Source organism: Melopsittacus undulatus, chromosome 2, assembly GCF_012275295.1.
Source record: "Melopsittacus undulatus isolate bMelUnd1 chromosome 2, bMelUnd1.mat.Z, whole genome shotgun sequence".
Lineage (NCBI taxonomy): Eukaryota > Metazoa > Chordata > Aves > Psittaciformes > Psittaculidae > Melopsittacus > Melopsittacus undulatus.
This window is the reverse complement of record NC_047528.1, coordinates 53,610,214-53,632,267: the sequence shown is the minus strand read 5'-3', so window position 1 is coordinate 53,632,267 and position 22,054 is coordinate 53,610,214. Positions and strand designations below refer to the sequence as shown.

At 37.8% G+C, this 22,054-nt stretch overlaps 1 protein-coding gene across 1 annotated transcript in view; it reads right to left on the bottom strand.

Moving 5' to 3' along the window:
* The window catches only part of PCCA (propionyl-CoA carboxylase subunit alpha), a 274,818-nt gene that overhangs the window by 157,752 nt on the left and 95,012 nt on the right, over nt 1-22,054 (bottom strand). Inside the window, exons 11-14 of the mRNA XM_031045567.2 lie at nt 21,231-21,325; nt 14,988-15,138; nt 4,462-4,605; nt 2,839-2,913 (exon numbers count right to left, since the gene is read on the bottom strand). Coding sequence (XP_030901427.2) covers nt 2,839-2,913; nt 4,462-4,605; nt 14,988-15,138; nt 21,231-21,325 — 465 coding nt within the window. The remainder of the gene's footprint in view (nt 1-2,838; nt 2,914-4,461; nt 4,606-14,987; nt 15,139-21,230; nt 21,326-22,054) is intronic.

The following is a 22,054-nucleotide window of genomic DNA, read 5'->3' as shown; positions in this document are numbered from 1 at the left end:
TGGACCCCTCTGTGAAAGTTTAATTTTCTTAAAAGAAACTCAATATGACTAAAAAAATGACAGCAGAAAAGAAATACATTTACCATCTTCAGTTCTCCCTCTGGTGCTTACATTTTCAGAGCCTGGTAACAGTAGGTGATTTTATAAACTATATGGTGTGACAGAACTTAATGAATATTGGATGAAAAAGAAAGCCTAATTCAACAGACAGATACTCACTACAGCATGACATATTTCTTTTCTTTTACTCAGTATTTAAAATACCAAAGAAAGCAAGGGTTCAAGACTCTACTGGACCTTACAGCTCATTGGTATTACAGCCCAAACACTTTTAACTGCTGTTTTAACTACCATTATGTATTATGACACCAGGACAACATCAAACTGAAAAATAAAAAAGCTTAAGAGCAAAAAAAAAAGCACAATCTATGTCACAGTCCTCCAATAAACTGCTAGTGTATCGAACTCCACTTGCCAACAAATACAGGTTCTAGTCTTTCTCAATACATTGCTGTATCAGAGTGTAAGTTTTCTTTTTCTGGTAAGAGTCATTAAAAGTCCAGACTGCCAATCATCCTGGTAAGGAGCAATGCTGGAGCTCTCCAAATATGGCAGTACATTTGCTATGTCGTGTAAGAGCACTGAACGTGAATGCTCAGTATCACAATACAGGGTTTTGTGGCCACCCATCTTAAACTTCACTATCAAAGATGAAAAAAAAATAGGTATTCACAAGTACCATGTTCTAAGGAAATTACAGACTACGTGACAAAAATATAGCCAGGATATTCCCATCTGTGGCTAAGAAAAAAACCCCTCACACAGCCATGCACACCAGTTCCACCAGCTTGAGCAGCTAACAAACAGGCACAGGTGGACTTGAGACACAGAGGAAATAAATTGAAAATGCATTGGGCAATACACTGCTCATAAGGTGAAATCATTGTGACACACAGTTCTCCACTACCGTTTTTTAAGCCAACTTGTTGACATTTCTAAAATCTAAAATGCATGAAACAAAGACTATGGCAGAATGGGCCTGTAATGCTGAACTTTTCTAGTCATATTAATTTTGTTCTTAGTGGCACGACATTCTCAGGAGAGAAATTAGTCTCACAGTGGCAAAAAACATGTATTAAGACACTAAACCACGAGTGTCTACATAAAAATAGCTGTTCTATTTTTAATAGGACAATAGAAGTATATAGAAAGAGAACAGCCTAGACACTCCATATAAGCTCCTCAAACCATTGCTCTGAAGCCTCCAGTGTAATTAAAATTTCTTTCTTTGGTACCACGATGAACCACGTGAAGCAATCAGGCATCTCCCACCCTTCATTTTCAATTCACCTCTCCCCCTAAGCACAACTCCCAGCCCACCCCATCTACCTGACAAGTGACAGCCCAATCTGATTAAATGCTTGCAAGGGAGGGGACTCATGGGCCTCCATGACAGGCCAAAAGTGATCACCATGGAGATACATAATTACAGCTGTCAACGCGTCTACTGTCCTGCTGGCATCAATTTGATTGCTCCCAGCAATAATGATAGACAAAGCTTAGTGTGCACTCTCCTGCACCCAATCACTTTATCTATTCCGTGGTCCATTTAGCTGACATGCAACATTCACACAAGCAAATAACAGCAGTAAGCAGAACATTTAAAGCATTTTAATTGTTTTTTCTTTCTATGGATGGCTCACAAGCGCAAATGTTATTACATAAAACTCCTGCTGCAGCATTAATTGAAGAAAGATTTGGTGGGACAAAGACTGTAGGGGGTATAGTTTGTCCATTATCACTTGTACTTTCAACAGGTCTCACGTTTGGAAAATTGCAAATTGCAAAAACTTGCAAGGGCAAAATGTTTGACATCCTGTTAGCTATTACAACATGGTGAAAACTTCTAACAACCACTGGAGTATTCATTATAAATTCTTATTAAATACACTCTTTGTTTCATTAAAAAAAAGTTTAGATACATCCAATGATACCTTTTTCCCTCATCTCCTCTTTAAGATCATATAATGCCTTTTAGATCTTCACAATTTTTTTTCTGCTTCCAGGCTTTGAACACAGCATGAAGCCTTAAAGACCAGAAAGGGTCAGGTCCCTTTGGAAAGTACACGGGCAAAAACAATTTAAGAAGCGAAATAAATCATATATCCAGTAACATCTCCACATTTGAGATTCCTCCTGTAATCTTTCACTATTTTCGCTGCAAGCAATCAGACTGAATAATCGTATTCACAGATGGTACAGCCTCATCATTCCACTAACTGACATAGTGTCATGCATATGTGCACTTATGACTTAGACTACTTTGGTTTTACAGAAAGGCAGTGTCCTTTTTCTTTACACATAGCAGAAAACACTGTTTGTTAAACAACTTTTCCATATAGTCAGGCCGTATCCTGAAACATGTAATAATCACTGTAACAATTTTCCTCTTAAAGTCCACAAAGCTAAACAGAAAGCACTGCAGTCTCTCACTGGTGTCCCCAATTCTCTGTGCTTAAAGAGCTGACACAATAGTTCACTGTACTTTCAAATATGTGTCTGAAAAACTTAAGCTGAAAGTTATAGAATCTAACAAACTATTTCAACATATAATGGTTTCCTGTTATACCAAATTTGAACATTTTAAACCCAGTTTGGAAGTGTACATTTTTAAGTAGCTTTTCAGGTTTCACAAGTAAGTGTTGTCATGTCCTGTCCCATTCCCCCTGGCAAGAAGCTGGAAAAAAAAGCCTGATATACAAAGCTGCCAAGTACTCATGGTCTTCATCTATAAAAGAGACACTGGGCACCCATGAACACCAGAACCAACTTACTTACACTTGGCACTTGCAATGGCTCCTGATACTGAGACAGTTTACCAATGGATGGCAGGCCAAAAGATTTGTAGGGGTCCTGAAATAAAATTCAACACGAGAAAGCGTTAAGCTGTTACAGACATGGAGAAGATAACACCTAAAAGCTTAATGTCTAACAGAAACCACTGCTGGAATGACTTTGTTTTTTTCCCCAGAATTACTTGTGTTGAAGTACATTTCTTCATCCACCTACCCCTGTGACTCCAAATAAACAGCTGGAAGCATATAAATTCTCTTGAATCACAGTCAAAAAGCAGAAAAGAAGTGTTCTGCACACAGCTACAGTACACCACCAAAATATACAAAGATGACATTTTCAATTGCTACTTTGTGCCTTGGAAGAAGGATGGGCAAGTATTCAGAAGGGTGGAGTTGAGAAGACAGAATAAGGAATAAAATTTTAGACATAAAAAGAGCAGTTAGAAATTCAATTACCTTGAGAAACCAAACTGAGCTTTACGCTTTTGAAATCTCCTACATAATGCAATGCCAATATAAACTTAATAGGACAGCAAATAAATATATGGCCTACGGAATAACCAAATTCATGGCAAAGTAGTTGGACCCAGAACTTATACATGTGAGAGAATCTAAACTGAACAGAAAAAAAAAAGTCCAAGCATCAGTTACTCCAGAGTAAAGGCTACCCATGCTCAGAATAGCTTCCATGCCAATCACAGGGCAAATATTTATTATTTATCAGAATAGTCCATATAACTTGCAATCAGTATAGCAAATTGAGGATTACATGCATGAAGAGAAAGCAGAAAACCAACATAAAGTAAGATGCCCTTCATCACAAAAGCCACAATAGTTGAGAGGGAAAAAAGACATCTTGAAAAAGACATCTTGAGGTGCTGAATTAAAAAAAAAAATAAATAGTGTCTGAAAAACACTATTACCTAAAACATTCCTAAAACAAAATGAAGGAAACTGGGCATAATTTTTGATTCACAAATCTTGGTTTTCATGCACCAAAAATGGCAGCAAAAAGACATTACCCTGAAATGTCTTATACATATTTGAAAAGGTCTCTTGCATTTTAGTAAGTTTTTTTAAGGTGAGATAATCATACCATAATTATAAAGTCATTATCTTGCAATGCACCTTGAAAGTTTGTCCTATAAACTCTTGTTTCAGAAGACATGTAACTTGCTTTTTCAACAACTATTTAAATATTTTAATACAACAAAAATTCTGTAAGCCACTGAATTTTACCTGTCTTCTTAAGTCAACAAGTTTCACGTGCACAAGTTAAGAAACCTGGAAACAGCAGTTAACTGTAGCAAGTAGCATTAAACATGAACAGAGATAGTAAATGTCCTTAGAAATAAACCTTAATTAACTTTTACCTTTTTTTATTTTGATTTCAGAAAAAGCTACATTGAGATATATGTTGCATTTTTAATTAAAAAAAATAAAAATTCTACAGTTCTACAAAATCTCATTAATCATTTGTGTTGCATACTCTTAGATTGTGACTTTCATATGATATTCCTTGACTTCACCTTGGCATTTATCCACACCCGGGTATTATTACTCACAATTCAGCCACCTACCTCCCTCCCCGCTACCACTCATTTACCTCAGCATAAACTCGACATTCAACCGCCCAGCCGTTGATGGGAATATCAGCCTGTTTGTGCCTGAGAGGGTAACCCTTAGCAACACGGATCATTTCTTGGACTAAGTCCAGGCCGGTAATGCATTCTGTGACGGGATGTTCAACCTGCAAGGTCAAGAACTGTCAGTCAATAGGTAACAAAAAACAACAACAAAAAAATCCCTCTACGTAAACAACCACAGATAAACAAGAAATTAGATCAGCCAAAGAACAGACAAAGAATACATTCCAGTGTTGGTCTTTTTTCCCAAAAAAATGACAAACATCAGCAAGTACTGTCTTTGCAGGGACATCCCAGAAAATAATTAGGAGATTACAATGACTAGAAGCAGCACATAAAAGGAAAACTAGACAGAACACCTTAGGAGGGTTTGGGGGCTTGTAGAGGGTTGTTTTGGTTTCTTTTTTCATTTATTTTACAAATTCAAATGTACCTGGTGATGATGAGTTAATTTTCATTTGTTCAGAAGCTTTTCCCATGCAATTTTGTTTTAAAAAGACTCGCACTGTAGCCGTAAGTATATTTTAACTGAAAATCTCCAAGTAGCTGATAATCAACCCATTCTGCTACACTTCACATGGCACATACAGGACCCGCTTACAATTTTCTATAGAACAAGCCTACCCTAAATCTCACCCATTCGCCTGCTTTCACTAACCTGTCCTGACAAGCAACCAGATTAGCGTAATCTTGCATCAGCGCAGTGTAGCAGAAATGAGCAGATGGATTCTTCATTTTTTTTTTCCCCCTCCAGACTTATCTGTTTAGTGCTTAGCATGCACAATAGCTGGGCTGGACCAGCAGAGTCACTCTGCGCTCTCAGCAAATTGCTGCTAAGGGCTTTGGATGATGCTGCCATGGGAATACCCGTCGTTCAGGCTAACCCAGCATGTGCGTACAAGCATGCACACATGTGTGCACATATGCACATACACACATACACACACACTCTTTTTCCTTGAAATGGGGATCTAAATGGACATATTTATTAACTTTAAAAAGACCCTTTCATTAGGTAGAGTACAGCAAGAAAGCAAGCAAAGATAGGAGGATGCACCATACAGATCAAGTAAAATATAGGCATGCTAAAGGCATCTTCTTCACACAGACTTCTATTAGGCTTTCCATGTTGAAATTACAACAGAAATGACACTTTTATTATAAAGTGTTTGCGTTCCAAGGGCTAGAACACCTCAAGAAAACACTTCACAATGGTTTCTCTATCATGAGATGTCACACTGTGTACATTTTGTGACATAGGAAAAGGTCAGTGACTAAATCCCTTGTCTTTCTTCCTTCAAGTACGCTAGTATTAGGTAAAATATTTAGTCACTAGTGTAATCTTGTGGCTTATCAGAACAAGTAGATGCTTTGGTCTTTAAGAAAAAAGCTTTGTAAAATAAACAGATGGCATCCATAATTAGCCCTGTGTGTGCTGTGAGTTTGTTTAGAGTTTCAACAACATTTTAAGACGTTTTGACATAATTTTAATGACAAATCATCACTGAAACAAGCACCTATTCTTTGAAGGATAAAAGTGACATTGAAATGGGAATTTGATTATACAGTTTAGGAGGTACCTTTGGGATTCAATCTTGATTCTACCTAACACAAGATATTCTCCAGCATGTCAAGCTCAATAATAGTATTTCAAGATTTTATGGAACATCTTAGTGTCTATCCTGCAGTGTTAAATTGAAGCAATTCAATTTCGATTAAGACCTGAAGTTTCTATTAAAACTCCTTAAGTTACTTATCACACATTCATGTTTGGACAAAGAACTTACTCTCTTATTTTGGAATTCAAGTTTTAAAAAATTACCTTTGAGTTTAGAACACATTTGGAATACTATCATTCCAGATAATTAAATTACAATATTTTTTTCTTTCTTTTTTTCTTTTTATTACGAAGACATTTGCATTATTTAGTTATACTGTCATTTATCTTGGATAGCAATTGGCATTCCAGATTCAATAGCTTCATTGTTGTTTTCAGCTTTATTGTTGATGATCAAAATAGGATGGAATGTTTCTGGAAAGAAAAATATTTTTGTTGTTTGGTTCTTACGACTCACAAACATTTATTTAATCCATTCTTCAGTACAGATCTTTGACTTGGTCAATATTTTCTTCTGTTTCTTCAAAATACTCCCTTTGTGTCTGCACACAGAACATTTAGAAAGTATTCAGAAAAAAAAATTGAGGTTTTCTTGGGGGTAAGAAGTTGTTTTGCTTTCTTTCAGGACTGTGCTTCAGTAAGTGCTGTTTAGGCGTAATGTAGACAGTACCAATCATATCACTAATCTGGGGCTACCAACTACATTTTTAACACATTTTGGTATACATTAAGACCATAAGATAACCAAAATAGGGTAAAGAAAAATTTTAACCTTGAAATCCTGGTTAACTTATTTGTAAATTTAACCTTTCAGTGAGGTGCGTGGACCAAATTGCACGTTTGTGCCATTTTCTTTTGTCAAGGAGGGGGCAGGAGGAGTCAGTATTTTAAGCAATATTCACAATATGCTTTCATGTACAGTGCAAGAGGGCTTTAATCAAGCAGCAATGCCATAACCTGGTCAAATGAGCACTCTGAAATGGGGTTTTGGAGGTACAAATATCCACCCAACAGAGAGATACATGCAGGATCTGAAATTAAAGCTCTAACCTTTTCCAAAGCAAGGAAGGACCAGAGTAGGAAAAGTGATAAGATTAGACCCCCTCTTCTCTCTCCCCTCCCCCCCCAAAAAACCCACAGACATCATCATTCCCCACTTACAAAAGCTCTACAATAACTGTTTCAGCTATCTGACTAACATAATTGTAATTTTTTTTAAATTACTATTAAAGGCTAGACTTCAAACACTTTTCTCTTTTACTTTTCAGCTTTCTACTTCAGATGTCACTCTTGGTTTGCCTGCATTATGTATTTTCTTCTATCAACTTGATGCTAGATCTCTTCTCAATAAGCAGCCTTTACTTGCCGTTTTATAGATGCTAAGTCAAGGACTGAATTTTTAGAGATGAATGCAAGTACTCCCACAAACAGACCTGAATCCCTCTCAATTGATTAACACCTCAATGTTGTAGTCAGCTGACTACAGCCATACCAAATTTTGTAGTCAGCTGATCCAAGATCTTGCCAATGAAGCCCTGGTCAATAAGGTAACAGCCAATGTCAGTATGGTTGCGAGATAGTGGGTAAATTCACACATATATATCTGTCCTTAACACAAAAGGCAAAACCAGACATGTCTGCAGCAAGCAATCTAAGGATCATAGCTATATCATCAAAGCAGCTGTACCTTATCCTCAGCAGGCCAAGCAGAAAAATTGATCAGCAATACCCCCCAATTAGTTAGCTGCCAAAAGTATCGCCTTTACTACCAATTCCTTTACTTACACCAAAGTCTGGTCACGTACAATTTATAACGAGTCATCATTTCAATGCATTTAAGTACAATACGCATCACCTTTAAGAAGTCTTACTCTCCATCTTCTGTGATACACACACACCTCTTCCCCTAAAAAATGCCACTTATATTCCTGCTTTCAAGTCTACAAAGCCGTACCCGCTATAGCTAGCAACATCCATACATGGTAAAGGGAAAGTGCTGCCCCTTCATATGGGATCTGCTCTTTGACAGGCATCTCACAGCAGTCAGATTCCCTGTGAGCATTAAAAGTGATTTTGCTTCCCTAACCTCTTCCAGTTTGTACAGCAAGAGACACTAGTGGCAAAGCCTGTGAGAAAATAATAACTAATAATACATGGTAAAGCAGGAACAAAAGAGCTAGAGGAACCTGCCAACAACGCAGTCCAGTTAGCATCCATGCCCAGAACAGCATGGAGAAGCTGCTAGTTCTCCTCCTGTTCTGGGACTGCCAACACTTTTAAAACTTTACCATACTGGGGTTTATCCACAGCTACAAAAACAGTCATGCAGTTTTTATGAATAGTTGGAGATGAGTTAAATTAGCTATGACTTATATTCCCCTTATATTCAGGGGAATAATTTCAGGACACATTTTTCCCAAAACCATCAAGGTACTCAGATCTAATAGCAAACACTTCTGGATACTCTCACAAATCGCTCTTTTGCCCCTGTGTGCATAAGGCATCAAGTTACTCATGATTTGGAGCATTCAAGCAGACTACAGTGGCCAAGAAAATCTAAATTTCAGTAGACTTAAAACTATAGCCTGTGTCACTCCTACTACTGTAAGTCCCTAGTTGGTGTCAGATACTCCTTTACATTCAGATAAATAATCTCAAAACTAACTTTCAACATACACCTCAGTGTCCAGGAAACATGATTCACCTGGAGTCCCACAGGCTTTTCTGCTGCAGCCAAATCCAGTATCAATTGACCCAAACCCACCAACTTACAGATGCTCCTCAACCCCCTTTATCCCAGTAAGTCTGGTTTCTATTTCGGTGAACTGAACAGCCACAGAGGTGCACACATGTTCTGCTCTTCAGGCATGCCAGCTTCCTGACTACTATGAGCAGGAGCACTCTGGGGTCACATCTTCTTTCTGCAAAAGAGTTCATGTGTATATGGGGTTTGGGAGCACACAGAAAAAACAACTTTTCAGAAAGGCTGCTGGAGAACAGACAGCGGTTGGAATAATGCACAGAATGAACAGAGAGCACACAGGAATATATAACAGGCAATCTCTTGTGTTGTCCTTTTACATAGACATAGCATGCCATACCAGTTGCTGTTTATTTTCTTATTTATCAGTGTGTGATCAAAGAACTGAGTTCAACCAGAACTACAAAAACTTTCCATCAACAAAGATGCTCAGATAGGCTTCTTCTGTTGTTTTCCTCTGTAAGACACTATAGAAATAAAGCTTAATGTACAGACATTTGGTACCAACTAATTTTTTAATCATAGCATATAACTCTGAAAAGAAATGTAATCTACTTCCTCATAGGAACTTATCTTCCAATAATCATTAATTCAGTTTTCTCAATTTTAATTTGCAAGGATCTTTTTTCTTTATCATACTAGACGGACACAAGTAAGAAAACACACAGCCTATGAATACTGAATCTGTCTCCTCTGTGTTCTAAATGAACAGCACACACTTTATATCAACAAATTATTTAGCTCACGATTTCAACATAACTTTCTCAATAAACACACTTCAAAAAAACAATCTCACAATTCAGTAATTCTACATAATTTTGTTTCCACTACATACTCCACAATATAAATAAATTTGTACCCACAAGACCTACACTGTCTTTCCTAAAGATGCAATCCCTGCTTTCACTGTATTTAGCAGCAGTATCAAAGCCCTCTCAGAGTACTTCATTCAAGATGGTTCTGGTCACATTGCAGCCAATCTTGGTTTGCTTTACATCAAATTCACCAAAGGAAAGAAACTATTGTGCCCTTTGAAGAACGATCTTTTGTTCCTCTACTTATTAAAAATGGAGGGGAAGCCTCCCTTTCTCTACTTTATAAATAGTATTTTATGACAGTTATGTGGTAACATCGTCTCTAAGATATCACTCCATGCCCTGGCAGCACTGTTAATGGCATCTTTCAGACTCAATGACTTACACAAACAATGTTGTTCTCTTCTGTCAACAACAATTAGCAATGCTTTTCTGTAGTTCTTTTGGGAAGCCTGAAAAGCAGACAACCAGTAGCTACATAATGGAAGTTGCATTAGGAGTCAAGAATGTGGCAAAAATCTGGTTAACTGTTGTCGGCTGACCCTCTTGTGTGAAGAAGTGTTGTTTGGCAGCAAAATCACCTTTTCTTTCGGTTCTAAAAATGCCCATGAACAGCTGGTATAAACTGTGTGCAGAATGGATTCTGGTGGGCTTAGGGGATTGGTAATGGGATAAGAGACCTTTCACCTTTAGGTCAGTAGTTCAAATTCAGCCCAGGTTAGCAGCAATTGAAAGTCTTTACCATCTGACACTGTTTGTTAGCCTACTTAAAATGACTGAAGCAAAGTGTCACAGTAAAACACGATTCCAGTATTAAGAAATATGAAGAGTCTCAGCAAAAACAGTCACTTGAGACTTTACTGTGAAATCTCTCCATTCAGACTCAGCAGAAATCTGCTCCTCTGCCTCCTGGCAGCCCCTTTCACTGCTTCCATACTCCAGCTCACCTATCACAATTCATCCCCTAGGCAGCTACCCACACCCAGACAGCAAAACCACCTCTTGCCATCCCATGGGTCTGCTATGGATACCAAAGTCAGCACCTCTCTGTGGTTTTAGCTGGCAATCCAGACTCAGCTCATCACTTTGCTGTTTGTACTTTGCCACTGCTGTTTATATAGTGCAGCTGCAGAATTTTCCAGCACTTCTCTCCTTCACTGAGCAAACATGTAGCAGGTGCTGCCTAATGATGTGCAACAGAATATAGATACCATTAAGAAACTGTTAGAACCAGGAGTTTACAAGCAGTGAAGCTCCAGACAATCACCAGCTGGATTTCTACATATTTCTAGACATTTCCCAACCATGCTCTTTATTACTTTCATGAGTGGACAAACAGACGAAAAGGAAGGTAGAAAGAGCTATATTGCATGTAATAATTCTCCCTCTGTCTTTTACATTTCCAGTTCTGCACAAGGCTCTGGAATATATCATTTTCCAGAGGTCAGTAAAATCTGATGAAAACACTAAAAGTGGTGAACAAAGTATCTTAACACTGGGTAATGTTTTATGGGTGTATGGAAGTTTATTTACATTCGCCTTATGCCTTAGAATCAAGTTACTTTAAAAGAACTTGAAAACATTTATATAAAATAAATACTCTCACTACAACTGTAAAATAAAAACATACAGATATGCCACTTGCTTTCAATAAATCTTTTATAGGTTGACAAAATATTCTACAAAATTAACTTTTATTCCCTAAAAAGTTATGACAAAAACATTCAAATTGTCACATGGGAGAAAACACACTGCTACTCAAATTACCATATTTCTCAGCTCCACTGTTCTGAATACAGTCTATACAAACGATCTTTTCAATCGGATCACTCTAAGCAAATCTGGTCATGTTTTGAGGAGAGAGTGCTCACTTGTTACTTAAATTGCACAACCCATGGGGGAGGCACAAGGTTGGGAACAGACCTGAGACACAAATGTACAAACTGCATTCAAGGTGAGTGCTCTGCTCACACTGCTCCTTGTACTTCTCTCAGTTCTTCTCAAGCCAATGAGGGATGCTTCTAATCTACAGATTCTACAGGATTCCAGAGTATGTGATATTTACCTTCTGCTGTTACTAACTGATTCATATGTGAGTTGCTTAGCCACACCACACACCCATACATTAACAGATATTCTTTATTTACATGAGGCAGACACTCTTCCTATCAAGTCAAAGAGAAATATTCCTCATCTCCCAGTGAAAACCAGGAGACACTTTCCTAGCGAAAGCCAGCACTTCTGATCCAGCATGATAAGGAGATTTTGACACAATTTGAAAGTTAGAAAGGCTATAAATCTAAACGTTCAGAAATTTTGATGTCAAAGCTCTTGTTTGGCTATTTTGGACTATGCCCTTGAAACATCTAATGATAACTAGGTAACACAAAGCACATCACAGCAGCTATAAAGAATTAGATATTCAACATGTGGTCTCCCTCAGCAATCTGAATAGTAGTAACTGCCTGAAAACCAAAAGTGCGCTAAACGACAACATACAGAAGTTCTCTTGTAGCTGCTAGTGCATATATCTCTACATTTTCTTGTGGAAAGCAAGAATAACTAGTTTTGCTATGCAATTACCCAGTCTTGTGTCTCATACTTATCAGCTAGCCTCTGAAAAATGACAGAAAAGCAGATAGAACAAAAAGAACACTGCCAACAGCAAAGAATAAATCATTCTAGCTGAATCACTTGGAGGGAGTGAAACATCTGTAACAGATTTGTGTAGCATACAAGAAACACAATGGAGTTGATTCACCAACCCTTTTTTGCTTTCCAATCTCACACTGGATTGCAGCAACACTTAACACAAAAATTAAATAAAATATGAACTTCCTGTAAGGTGCAATTTATACTTTTTTGCAGGACTATATGGCAGAAAAGGTATATTCCCAAAGAGTTCCCTAAAAAGACAGCCAAGTAATAATACAAGTCTCAATTACTGCAAAATTAGCTACAAAAAACACTGGAAGATATCTGACAGACCAAAGGGAGGGACAAAGAAATAAGCAGGCAATGAAAAGTATTGGGTATGGTTTAGTTACCTTTACCACAAGTGCATTCTGAAGAAAAAAGGCTACAGCGATCTGATTAGAGATTGCTGAAACATTAAAGCACACGAGAAATTGCATTATTTAGTAGACATGTTCTGATGATGCTGACAGGTAGCTCTGTCTGTAATACACACTGAAAAAGACCTTAGTAGCATTATTTATGGACCAGGTACCCATCATTTGGGTAAGTTCTTCCAACTGTGGAGTGTTCAGCAAAAACAGGGCAAGGGAGCCTGTTAGCCACTGTTCACAGTTAGGAGATGCAAAAGCTAAAAAAGGCTGAAGCAATACAGGGACATCTGGAGACTCTCCTGGTTCTGAAGTTAAATCTCGATGAGCTTCATTACAGTTTCTATGTTTGGCTCTTAATAGAACGGAGCTAGTATGAGGTGTTAGTTGTATAACTGTTAGCTGAACAGAAAGTAAAGCTTGAGACCTGGGAGAAGTGACAGATCAATCGTGTAAGCCTGGGGAAGAATCAGGGAAAATTACTACTCTCCAGCCTCAAACTGAAATGCTAATTAGAGACAATACACAGTCAGGACAGAGGAATTAGAGAATATCTGCACAAATATTGTAATTTAAGATTAGTAAATTTCTTTGAGGGTTGCAAAGAATGAGTCTGCTATTATAGGGGACTGTCAAACTTAGGCTTAGGCTATATTTCAAAAAGAGTCTTTAAAGTCCTTAAAGATGGAATTGTGAAAGCTTTCTTACTGCATATGTGGAGACCTCTACAATTAAGCAAGTTTGAGGTTTGGGACTTTGAACATTTACCACTAGGCACTGCAGGGGTAAGACACCACAAAACAGCAAAGATAACATCTTGAAAACAAGTTACAGAAAGGACTCCATGGATACTTCATCCCTAATTGCATTTAGGAATTGATGAACAACAATATACTACAAGGATAGCAAGGAAATGTTTCTGAACTTCCAGAGGGCTATGCAGAAAATCATATATTAATTTTCTTCTATGTGAGCAAGAACATGGAGAGGCATTAAGAAGCATTCTCTCAAAAACTACAAGATTGAGAAAAGTGGACATTTATGACGAAAGAGACAAATTCTTCATCATATTTTAATGAACTATACATTGCCATTAACCAGCACCTTCTAACTGAATCTCAGGTAGAGCAGATTGTGCTTAGGAAACTTCCTAGCAAAAGCATGTGAAATATAACTGTCATGACTAATTCCAAAACACTGCTGCCTGGCAATGTAAGGCAAATTTTACCAGCAGTCTTCCCCTAGCACAGGGGAGGACTGCAACACTCCCAAATCCTCTCTCACTTCTTTACCCAAAGCATAAATTTACCCAACCATGCAAAGACCTCAGAATTCTGAGGATCTCTTTATGCTCTATCCCTGCCCACATGTACAAGCAGCAGGCAGAATACAACCCAAAGAAAATGTAGCCAAAACAGAATAAGCAGCTATTCACTTTGGTGCTTAATTCCACATTTCTGTCATTATGTAATGAAAAGAGCAAAGGAGAATAAGGACAATGGAATTTACTTGCTTACAAGAAGAATTGTCTTCCTGTCTTTGAGTATGATATCCAGACTTCAAGTTATGTGCCTGTTTTCTTAGATTATGAGCAGAAATTCACTATAACAGTCAAATAAGAGGTAGAGGGTTTTTTCCATGAAACACTGCTTATCCATTCATTGGCAGCATACATTATAACATCTAGTACTGACGACAAGCATTGTTACAAAATCTTACACGATGTCAGCATGCTTTTTACACAGCTGCATTCCAGTCACAACTTCAATCATATGCAGATTTCTGGTGGGTTTATTGCTGATGCACACATATAGTTTTAATCACCCTCCTAGAGAAACACAGCAAGCAACCATCAAAGTATAAAAAATAAAAAAGAAACTTCAGGGACCAGTGGGGAAAAGCATCAGAGCACAGTGGCTAGCCACTTACTGTGAACTCACAGTGGCACTTAACAGTGACCTCTTGCAAGGTCTTTAGGTCAAGTGTAACAAAGAGCAAAAGCTCTGGATGCTTACTTGAGTGCTGTGCAAGGGCTCACTGCTGCAAAGTCTTGTATATGCAGGCTTATTTAAGTGAGTAGATCTTTTAAGTTCAGTGGGAAGTGCTCACATGCATCAAGTTAGTTATGTTTAAGTCTTTGCAGGAGCAGACCCCTAACCATGGAAGGAGGTTATGTTCTGTTTTTTTAAATAACACTTTTCTGAATCTGAAGAGCTGTTTTTCTTACCTGAAGTCTAGTATTCATTTCCAAGAAGTAGAAATTCTTACTGGAATCCACAAGGAATTCTACTGTTCCAGCAGAGGAATATTTTACTGCTTTGGCAAGAGCTACTGCTTGCTCTCCCATTGCTCTTCGAGTTTCAGGGTCTAGGAAAGTGCTACAATACAGAAAGAATGCTTTTTTTTAGTTAAAAAAATAATTAAATCATTTAATCTTTTGCTTAAACTACCAAAAGAGGACAGCATCATTATTAAAGTTAGGAACACATCAAAACTGCCAAATGGATGCCTTTATATTTATATTACTACTAAATAGCTATATTGCATGCTTTGCAATTACTGCCAATGTAAAGGAAATTCAGGACAAATAACAGAATCTCTAAAATATAACAGAAGACAACTTTTTTAAAACACTGAGATTTATAATGATTCAAGTTAAATGAAAATAAATACATACAAATTCATGATACTCTAGACAGCATATATTTTAAAAAAAGAATAAAAAAAACCAACAAAAAACCAACCCTATAACTAAAAAATCCATCCAATGGAAATATGAATGCCAAAATACAAGACAGGAGGTCTAAGGGGAATTTGTTTTTTGACTAAATTAAAACAGCATGGACATTTTACTGATATTTTAAGCAATAAATAAGTCTTGGAAAATAATGTAGTATTTATTCAGGCTTCTTATGTGAGATTGCAATGAAGAAAATTCAGGCATCTATAATATATAACTAAAACACTGTCAACACTATCATGATGTCCCTGCCCATGGCAGGGGGGTTGGAACTAGATGATCTTAAGGTCCTTTCCAACCCTAACTATTCTATGATTCTATGAAACCTTAATATCCTGTATTCTCTCAGCTTTACCCGTAACCTGAAGAGTAGTTACCCATGTTTGTTAATTGCAATTCATTCCATTCCACATATCCTGGACACACTCAAAAGCACCCAATGAGCAGCTCAGCTACCACCTCAGATTCCCCTTTGAGCACCGCCCAAATACCAAATTTTCTTATTCTAGAAGTGCAGCATGCCCCTTCCACTGGTCCAGTGAATCAAAAGACTCGGGTTTGTCTCCTCTGTACTATAAATTCAGTTATTCAAATTAACCCATGCAGATTGTTAATTTAGAGCTAGAGAAATTTCCGTGGCTTTCCATCCAAGCTGTGAAACTGTTGCTCCTCACCCTGATACACTGGCCTTCAACGAAAGACAACATGTAGTTCATCTCACATAAGCTCATAAATATGCTTATTATATTCCAGTGGTGATGCACATTTGGCATATAACTCAGTTATCATTTTTAAAGTACTTCTGTAAGGGAATAGGAATCACTTCTACCTTATCGCTATGTTATGGTTTAAAGCTAAAATAACAAACATTACTTATTTCTTGAGGTGTCTTTAACAGTGGGTCCTAATTCTGCAAAGCAGCAATCAGCAGCCTCCACTTACCTGAAGTGGCCCCATCAAAGCCAATAAAGCTACATCTGGGGCCCAGGACTGCACTCAAACAGAAGCCAGCACTGGGTCGGGACTTATCTTTCAGTACTTACTATGGTGGTTTTCACTGAGACCTGAACTCACAGAAGAGCTAAAAGACTGCTGCCACAACAAACCACATTTGACATGACACAAAAAGTGAGGAAATATCTAGGCAAACTAGGATAGAATTCTTCATGGCAAAAGTGCTACTTTGCACCTCCATCCTTCCAGTGCCGACACAGGCAGATTCTGACAGACAGCAGGGCAGGCATTTTCTTTGTTGGCAAACAACAGGATCAACAGGAAAAGAAAGTCAAGTCTGATCCAAAGAAAGCCCCCAGATCCTGCACCAGATCGAAGGAAAGAACAGAAGACATGCAAAACTATGTCATACCTGCCAAAAGTAGGCACTGGTAATGTAAAAGAGTTTCATAATATTTCTTATTTTGATTCAATAAGAGGATAATACATTACACAAAATCAACAATCTATAATTCAATGTGGGGTTTCTGCAAGGCTTTGATCATGAAAGGTCAATGAGTGTCCTATGAAGAATAGAAGCTTTTCAGTATCGGCTTCATATTCTATTTCTAGAATAACCATTATTACTTCTTATACAGATGAAAGACAGTTACTCCCCTTTATTACAGTGGTGTCCTCACTATGTTTGTTAAATGTAGGTCTGAGATCTCTCTGTTCACCTCCTGCTGTAGCCAAAGAATGGAACAGAGGTGTCACACTGCTAAACTTGATCTCTGCCACGTGGTTAAGCTTTATGTTCTAAAATGACTCTATCATCCCTGCAATCATCTAGGTTAATTAACCAAAGCTTTCCTATTCCCCTTCACCACTTTATCTTTCATATACATTGTCTCTCCCTTCTCTAACAATGCATCTTTTACAACCAAAATAACTCTTGTCCAATCTCATTAGGCATCACTTGTGAAAACACAGCATTTTAAACCTGATTTCCACTCTTTTTCTCACACGTACACCTGTTTTTCTTTTAACCAAATAGCTCCTGTGGCAGCATGAAGGCTACGGAATAAAAAGATTCACAAGATAAAAGCACCAAAGAGAAAATATAAGATCACAGCTGACACTTAACTCATGAGATATCCATCGAGCTATCGCAAAGTTGATCAAAGACAATAGGATTGGTTTGGGCCATTGTTTCTACAGACAGAGATGAATCACATGGGCAAAATGTTACCTCCCCACTTCTAGCCCATCAGATAATGTTTCATAAAGTACTTCCATCACCTTCACTGCCAGATAAGGTTGAGAATTCGAAAAGTACAGTTACACTGTCAGTGAAAATTTACTGCCCAGCAATTCAGTAACATCTACCCTTCCTCTGAAGATACCAATATACTGGCAGAGAACAGTACTTTCAGTTTCTGAACATCAAGGTCAGCCTATCTGCTCTCAGGAAATATTTAGGCATATTGTTTATTCAAAAAAATGACTAATCTACAAAAACATCCTCCTTCAAGATATCTATTAGGTACTACCACAGCACAGCTATAAATACGTTAAAGTATTTGAGAACACAGTTTTGCCCCTAAGTCTAAACTGGCCACCTATGAATCACATACACAGTCACAAACAGAACAAGCTTGCTGTTTCTCTTAACCCCAAATCCTTAAAGGATTTCTAGACAGTGATAGAAAATCACAGAATCATGGAATGGTTTTGGGTTGGAAAGGACCTTAAAGATCATGCAGTTCCAACCCCTAGTTCCAACACCTTCCACTAGACCAGGTTACTCAAAGCCCCATACAACCTGGCCTTGAACACTTCCAGGGATGGGGCAGCCAGAGCTTCTCTATGCAACTTTCAGCCTTTGTGGTGAAATGAGAAGCCAACAGCATCTTCCAAAGGTGTGAAGCTAGAAGCAAAGAAAATTACTGTAAGTCTCTGGAAGCTTTGCATAGCACTAACTTTTGCCCTAGACTAACTAAAGCACTGGTGATGATCAGATGTTTCTTCCTGTCTGTGATTTCCAGAAGAGAGAGAGTAGGGCAACTGCTAAGATTCAAATATGAAGTGATCATGTAATTTCAACAGTTGTAGACTTAGCTTTAAGAAAATAATAGAGATTATTCTCAAAGCCAAAAGGCCCTCAACAGTCAATCTCTGTCATGGGTTCAGCCGTGGCAGTCATTTTTCTCCTTCTTGTAGCTGGTGCAGTGCTGTGTTTTGACTTCTGGGCTGGGAATAGTTGCTTGATAGTGAGCATGTTTTGAGGGTGTTTTTGTTCAAGGCCTTTGTTTTTGTTCAAGTGCCTTTTGTTCAAGGCACGTGTTCTGCCGGTGAGGAGGGGAGGCCGGGAGGAAAGAGAGACAGGACACCTGACCCAGGCTAGCCAATGAGGTATTCCATACCATAGCACGTGATGCCCAGGATGCAACTGGGAGAGAGAGAGCAGGAGTGGTGGAGCTCTGGGGGGAAATGGAGGAGGTATCGGTCGGTGCTCGGTCGGGCAGGGTGGAGTGAGTTATGGGTCGGTGGCTGGTGGAGTGTTGTATTCTTTTCGCTTGTTATTGGCTGTATCATTATTATTTGTAGTGGTAATGGCAGTGGTGATTCTGTGTTATGCCTTAGCTATTAAACCGTTCTTATCTCAATCCGGGGAGGCTACATTCTTTGGATTTTCCTTCCTAACTCTCCGGGAGTTGGGGGACTTGGTTTAAACCGTGACAATCTCTTAAACCAGACACTTAGGAAAAAAGTAAAAAAAGAAGCTCAAGAAGGGGCCAAAGCCAAAAGCCCTAGATTGTACAGAAGACAAACATTTTACCCTATAGCATTCCTATCTCCTGAGCTTCAAAGAATGGTTAGGGTTGAAAAGGACCTTAAGATCATCTAGTTCCAAACCCTTGAACATATGAACACTTCCAAGGATGGGACAGCCACAGCTTCTCAGAGCAGTCTGTTCCAGTGCCTCACCACACTCACAGTAAAGAATTTCTTCATTATATCCAAGCTAAATCTCCACTATTTAAGTTTGAACCCATGAAAGACATTAAAAAGAAAAAAAAAACCAAACCAGCAAAAAAACCCACCACCAAAAAAAAACAGCTTCAACCTCTCAGAGTTTTTAATGGCAGCTACCATTTAAAATAGGAGGAAAAAAAGGAGAGAATATTTCCTCACCCAGCCATACAAGAAAAGGTGTTTCCAGGAGTCATTAATCAATGACACTAACTGAAACAGCATTCACAGGAAAGGCTAACTTCAGGCTTTAGGGTTTCTACTATGTCTCACAGAAGTCGGTACCCTGCTTATCTGCAACTATCGTGTAACCCTTTGTAAATAAATGGATTCTGCAGCCAACTGCAAGTGGCTGTAAGGCAGATAAGGCTTCCAAAGCTGTCAATAAAAGTCTGGCAGAGTCTAAAGCATTCAACAAGAAAGAAAGAGTTTTCATGCCAAATTCTGGAAGCTATTGACTTGTGAACACTCTTTCATGTGAGTTATAGAAGGGGATGAGGAAACTTACTGACAACTCCAATACAGAAGCCCAAGAAAGTTAAAAGGCTGATATTTCTGAGGAAAGAAAACACTCTGATCACAGCTGCCTGGCGAGAGAAAGACACATCACTCTCCCTTTAGTTGACCACATGCATAGAGAATGAGCAGGCAATAGTTGCAGGCAGCACTTTACATGTAGTCCTGAGGCAAAAAACTCTCCTAAGTGCTTAGGTAGATGTATATGCACATGCACATTGTTTCAGGACCTGAAGAACTCACATTTCACAAACAAAACCATAGTAAGATCTTTAGGCATAAGGCTTCTGAGAAACCCACAAACACTACCAGGAAGTAACAAGAGCTGTTTGAGCATTTATTAGTGAGTTTGTATAATTAGATTTAAGCTTTGTTTTGTAACTTAAAATCTAGGTCCTAAACAGTGCCAGTCCCACAATTACAATTCAACATTCATTTATATGCTGCCTGTAAATAAACATCATTTGAATGATGTGCTTTTCCTCACATGCTGAATTATTGCATCACATAGCTCTGCGCTATAAAATAATGGTAGTCATCCCAGCTGCTGAACACATTACACTGGGAATTCCCACAGGTAGTGATATACCTATGTCTGGTTTTCTAAAATCAGAACTTCTTTCTGCCTTTTTTATTACACAAATTCTCTGATGAATGCCATGCAACAGAAAACACAGCAAGACCATATCGTGCACAATAGCAGTGTATTTTGGCTCCATTTGAAATCAGTGGGATTAAGATTGTTTAGTACTTTTGAGTTACTGTTTCTATAGCTTACTATATCTATAGTTTACTACCACCAGTGGCACTAAAAGTGGCACAGAGAATATAATACTTCATGCTTCATTTCAAACAGAAATTAAAAGTATTATGTGGCCCTCTCACAATGCTTATAACACAGTCAAACATCTGTATCTGTCATAAAATGAATACTTTTTCCATATTTTATTTTAATCTTAAATCTAAATGCTGAGTAGCAAAGAACAGGAAAACTAACTCAGACATATTAAGAAAGCCATCTCATACACCACATGTCTTTGAGTGTTAAAATCCATATCCATATTATACAAGATCATGAAAAACAACAACATTCAAATTGCATTATGACAAATGAATATAGCTTCAACATTTATTTATTTTCTTTGTGGTTTTTAACAGAATAAAATTTGCTTCCATTTGTACAAGCAGCTTTCCAAAAGGGCTTTCAGTAACTATAATGCTGCATCAAGAGTCTCATATACTTACCTTGGTGCTTCCTCCACAACTTTTTGGTTTCTCCTTTGAATGGAGCACTCCCTTTCATTCAACCACAAGGCATTACCATGTTTATCTGCCAAAACCTGAAACAGTAACATGCTACTATTAACAGACAGATGTATGTATATGGCCTTTTGACATTATGCTAGTATCTAGCATTCAGTTAGTTTAATTTAAAATACATTATTTTCAAATCTAGAAATAAAGGTTGGGAAAACTGCTAGTGTATAAAATGAATTGTATATGGAATACTAATTGAATTTTCTTTAAATTCTGAATAGGATTATTTTAAGGCCTCTATATAGAGTCTATAAATTGCAAAAAACACTTCAATCAAAAGTTCAGAAATCAGAAGACTGAAATAAAATTAAAACTATATTTTCAAGAATATAAAATTGTATTGCATAATGAAATCACTCAGAAGCAATGTCTTGTATCAAAGAAAGAGAGAAAAATCTCAAAAATGACAAATTTTGCTCCTGAATTAGACACAAAAGTTTTCAGAAAAATGGCTAATCGAGCTTTCTTAGTAGGCAAACTACAGCACCCTGTCTTAAACAAAGAAAAAGATCTTCAGAAACTTTGTAATCTTTTATTAAAGAGAGTAAGACTTGCTACTTCTCAGTACTTTCAGTGTAAATTAAAGAAGTAGTTTCAAGGGTTTCAGCTACAGTTCCTGTCTGCAGTTTCAGTTCATGGAAGAGTTAAACATACACACAAGTATCTAGATCCAACTACCTAAATTACACATTAGAAAAAAAAAAAAAAAACAGAACTCTCAATAGACACTGCAACTTCAAACTGGAAGGGAA